Here is a 5,000-nt window from a genome sequence, read left to right as displayed (position 1 = left end):
TCACCACTTTGGTTTGGGCAAGGAAAACAGCACTTGTCGGCAAACGATGGTTCGGCATATACAATACATGGCCTCACCAATGCAACTTCTGGTGCTGGACACATTCTTCAATGGAAGTACTTGCTGCACAACAGAAGACTCGCTTTCTAATTGCTTCTTTATGGATTCATCAACGGCAACCCACATGAGCTATGGTTCTGAGACAACAGTTGTCTAACATCTGAAGACGTCCCAATTCGGCTGCTTGAACGGGCCGAGGCCCGCGCCAATTCTCACAAAAAACAGCCCGTACTGAAGCCTGCTACACACGTCCCTTAGGATTCAGGGATATATCGCTTTGCCGCCATAGGTGTCTTAGACCAGCAAGCGTGACCCGAGCGTTGCAGATTCGGTCACTGACCTCATCTGTCACACTATAATCAGAACTAAGAGAACTTCCAAGATACGTGAAACACTCCACAATTTCGAGTGCCTCGTCCTGATTGTAAGTGCTCTGTTCAGCGACTACACGTCCAGGCGCACGGCCTTACACTTTGCGGGTTCAAAGTACAGACAGAACAACTTTGGTCAGCTCATTCAAAAAATGTGCGCCTTCTCTTTCTCTAAGACGAGAACGATGTCGTCTGCGTATTCCATATCGACAAGATTTTCGTCAGAGACTATATGAACACCTGGACTGTGAAAACCCTCCAGTGTTCATCTCATTATATCATCGATCGCGAGTTTAAATATGAATGGAAATAGCGGGTACCTCTGACGAATTAACTTTGTGTACGGAAGCTTTTGGGAAGCTTTGCTCACACGTCTGGAAGTCTGAGAATACAAATAACGTACCATACTCACTACGAGCCCTTTTTTTTGAAAATGGGCTCTATCATCGACTTCCCGCAGTTGTCTGGGACAGTCTCCTTTTCCTAAATGAGGCAAACAGAACAGACGAGCTCTGGTTGAGAACTTCATCCTAGTCTTTGAACAGTGCGGGTGGGAAGTCATCAGGACCAAAAGCACGGTGGCGCGGGACCACAGGGGTTCCATGTTCACCATCCAGAGTTCTATATCAGCCGTAGGCTCCAGAGGACTGGCAGTTTGTGGTCACGGCAACTGGTTTTCGAAGTATTCTACCCGACGGTCTATCCAGGGTGTTCGCTTCATTCTGACCCTTGATGATTTCAGGGACCGGTCTTACGCATTGGCTGAAGTGAACTTTGGGCATTTTCGGTTTTCTGGGCCTCTTCCATTTCCTTAGCTTCCCGTGTCCACCAGAATTCACAGTCATCGCACACGCTCACTTTCACTTGACGTCTGATAATTCACCGGGACAAGTAATGTCCGGGATCAGGTAGGATATTTCTTCGAGATTTAAGCAGTGCCACGATTTGGTCTGATATATAGTTCTTGAGTAGGCCTGGTAGCGCCGTGTCCAGCACTGTGCAAACAGGTGGTGATTTCCTCCCAGTATGAATTCACGTTTAATGGTGGAGCAGTTGGAATGGACTCTAGGAGGCGGTCGTGATTAATTCGTCTATCATGCCGATCCGCCAAGTGATTTGTCTGCCCCTTATGCGGCCCAAAAATGAAAGGAGAAGTGACTCCAGACGTGCGCCTGCTCGGAATTTACAGATGTGCTTCAAAACGAGCTGCTCTCGGTTATTGGTCCGCGCCATCGGTACCTGATGGCAATGTGATCAATCTGCGTTCGTGACCGGCACGCTGTTGGAGAACACCATGTGACCAGACGACTTCGGCTATTTCGGAAGGTAGTACTGCATAAGCACAGCCTGCGGTCACCACACGTCTGAAAAAAATCGTTCACCATTGTCCGTACGTGCTGGGTCCAATCCATGTCGATCACCTAATTGATTCTCAGACGCGCAAAGCCTGCCCACGTGTGTATTCAGATCTCCGGCGACTATTACGATATCTGAGGTTTTGTCTCGCCGCAGCAGGGCATTCAGAACATCATTAAACTTGTCTTTGGCGTCAGAGCTACAGTCAGTATACACGACAAGCAGACATCGGGAAATTTCGCGCTTGCGAGACTCCTTCACGGACGTTGCTAGAGAAAACGCACACTGGTGACTATCAACGTGTATAGACTCAAACAAGGATCCTTTTGCCTGGTAACGTAAGACAATTCCAACCCATGCGCATCCTGCCGCTGCAGCCTCTGGACCGCGAGGGGTGGGCAACCGGAAGCGAGTAGAGAGTGGTGGGTCGGTTAGCTCACCCACAGTGTTTGCCTCTTGAATTCGTGTTTCTGCTACACAGCACCCATCATTGTGAAGCGAGTCCATTGTGACAGCAAGATCAGTTTGTTTTTCTGCTTTCTTCGGAATGCGCACATAGAAAAAGGCCAGATGGACCGATTGTCGAGGCTTGAAGATTTATTTAGAGTTGCCTGAGGATTCCAGTGCGCCCCTGTTGATCTCTGTAGGTTGGGTGCTCCGGATGGCCACTACGGCTTACTGGCCCGGATGCGGAACAATGGAGATAGTTTGCTTAATCGGGAAATTCTGCAAAACAACCACTAACACTGTAGTATTGTGTGGTTTATTATTTGCTAACGGGTATCTCTTCGAGACATGATTTGGGTGATAAGTTCCAGAGTCTTTGGTATGGTAATTTCGGACAAATTTATTTCTTCGTTACCCTCCAGAGCCGAACAAATAGAAGAAATGAAGAAAAGCGACTTTCTTGAACGAATTATCATGGAAATGGCAGGTGAACATCCGGAGTTGACGCGGATCCTGCTCGAAGAGCGAGACATGTACTTAGCCAAATCAATATGGGCAACAACCGGAATGAATAGTTACCAGCAACCAAAATCAAAAGACGATTGTGTCGATGATAATTCCACAAAGTTATCATCTGATAACATGCGGGATACCGATGTACATCTACGCTCCACTGCCGACGTCGGTGACTCCCAGCCAGCCGACTTTTCAAGTGATCACGAAGAGTCTGTCAACCCTACCAACCGGATATCCGCCACATCCGAGCAAACGCCCGCTTGTTGTTCATTCTGGCCCAGTCCGTCAGTCTTACCTCGCGTTGTTGTAGCAGTCGTTGGTATTGGTCACGTAGCTGGTATAAAGAGATATTGGGCAAACGCCGACAGCATCAACCAGCATCAACTCATGACGTGAGTTTTACAGGTTTTCTTTTCCGCTGTTTAATTTTATTTTAAATTATACGCTGGTGTCTCTGAACAGGACTTACTTAGGGGATTGGTTAAAGAATACTGCTGAGGATAGGTTACCTGTGAGTGTACTTAGGTGTGAACGATCTGTTTACAAATGGTTATACACTGGGAACATATACACTAACATATCCACTAATAATAATAACCTATTTATGTCACCAGTCTTGACCGCTGTACTTATTATTTTCGGTATTTGACGTCGCACTCCAGTTGCTACTGTTGTCTTTCTCTGGTTGACCAAATATCACTCTGCCCAGAGTAAAGATTGGAAGTCTTCCATACGTGCTGCTTTCCAACATGCGGCTCATCAGTTTGACCACCTGGAGTCCATTATGGTGGGTGAAGAACGGGTGGTTTAGTAACGAAAGCCTCATCTGTTTAAATTGGCAACTTGTGGATAATGTTCGGTAACGCGAGATGCGGCATCCTTGTCTAATGAGTGTCTAATGGTGCAGTAATGCTTATTTGGATGGCTTTGTGTTACCCTAGTGGGGAGGGTAAAATAGGTGAGGGATTATAAAGCCTCAGTGAAGCTCTTCGATAGAGAATGAGTGCATTACTAGTTTGTTGGAAGGTGGAGATCATTTGAGTCCAACTACTACAGTGGCGTTTCTGCTTAAGGGGTCGATACATTTCTACTGTCTTTTTTTCAGGCCACGCTTATCCATGCAAATGCTAGATAGATAGCTTGAAACACGCGAAATAACACGTGTCATATGCTTTCGGAGCTTCCTACGAAATTGACTTATCCTCTAGTCCAACGGGAACCTTTTTCCAAAAATATCAAAACTTTTGAGGTTCAAGCTTGCATGAGTAGGCTACCAGGGTTTCGGGGTATTGATTTCGCCAACTAATATGTTAGCATGAGGTCGAAATATAGCAATAAAACGGAAAGGGTCAGAAAGACCACGGCGATTGTCACAAAACAGGTAAAAATAGATTTCGAATGTTGGAGTACATGATGAAACAGACGCACGATTTATATTAAAGAAACGTATGTCTGCGAACTTTTGTGCCCTTCTCAGCTGTATGTGTTGATTGCGTTAAGGTGTTTCGGAAGTATTGTGGTAGCTGTTTAGACAAGTTACTGGATGAGAAGAATATCTCCGCTCCCAACAGACGGTTTGACAGATGCGCCTCCGTGCTCTTCGAATTAATTTTTTTAAACTGTATGTTTCATGTATGTAGCTTATCGATTGCTTTCTTTACTGCTCACTCCACTTCAACCGTATCTTGCCCTCTGCTCTCCTATGCAGTGTCATGGAGCCTCCGTTGTCATGGAAACTTTTCAGGTGGAGCTTGAGGATTCTTCTCCTATCTACCGTTTTGGGAATCGGGTATGGAGCTCTTCGTGGCTCGTACAAACTAGGTTCTGCAGTATGGCAGCTTTTTCGCTGAATTGTAAAACCATGTTCGTCGTGTCTTTTTCCTAGAGGTTGTCTTATTCAGACCTATTTGATCACTATCATCCAACCTCCGTGAGTGCGTTTCAAGCGGTCTCGTGATATCAAACATTTGCTGTTCTTCAGTCTGTCTCAATTTGTACTTTCTGCCTTCATGTACATTCAGGTGCCAGGATGGGAATGTATTTAGGTTTGTCCACTTATTTTCCCACTCAATATTTGAATAAATCGGAAATCAGTTCAATCTTGAAGCTTCCTCACATTCTATTCTTCCCGTTTTCGGACATCACGCGGCTCCGTTCCTATAAAGTACCCACTTGTGGCGACTGACTTGGTAATCCTCAGGCAGTATATATATATATATATATATATATATATCTGTGTTGGTTCGAACC

At 45.7% G+C, this 5,000-nt stretch overlaps 1 protein-coding gene across 1 annotated transcript in view; it reads left to right on the top strand.

Annotated features, from left to right (window-relative positions):
• Window positions 1-5,000, top strand: part of T265_01986 (hypothetical protein) — a gene marked incomplete at both ends in the record, with an annotated part of 19,269 nt that overhangs the window by 12,915 nt on the left and 1,354 nt on the right. Inside the window, 2 exons of the mRNA XM_009166124.1 lie at window positions 2,657-3,142; window positions 4,459-4,971. Coding sequence (XP_009164388.1) covers window positions 2,657-3,142; window positions 4,459-4,600 — 628 coding nt within the window. The remainder of the gene's footprint in view (window positions 1-2,656; window positions 3,143-4,458; window positions 4,972-5,000) is intronic.

Source organism: Opisthorchis viverrini (assembly GCF_000715545.1).
Source record: "Opisthorchis viverrini unplaced genomic scaffold opera_v5_22, whole genome shotgun sequence".
Lineage (NCBI taxonomy): Eukaryota > Metazoa > Platyhelminthes > Trematoda > Opisthorchiida > Opisthorchiidae > Opisthorchis > Opisthorchis viverrini.
The sequence above is the reverse complement of the archived record's forward strand: the minus strand, read 5'-3'. Positions and strand labels throughout refer to the sequence as shown.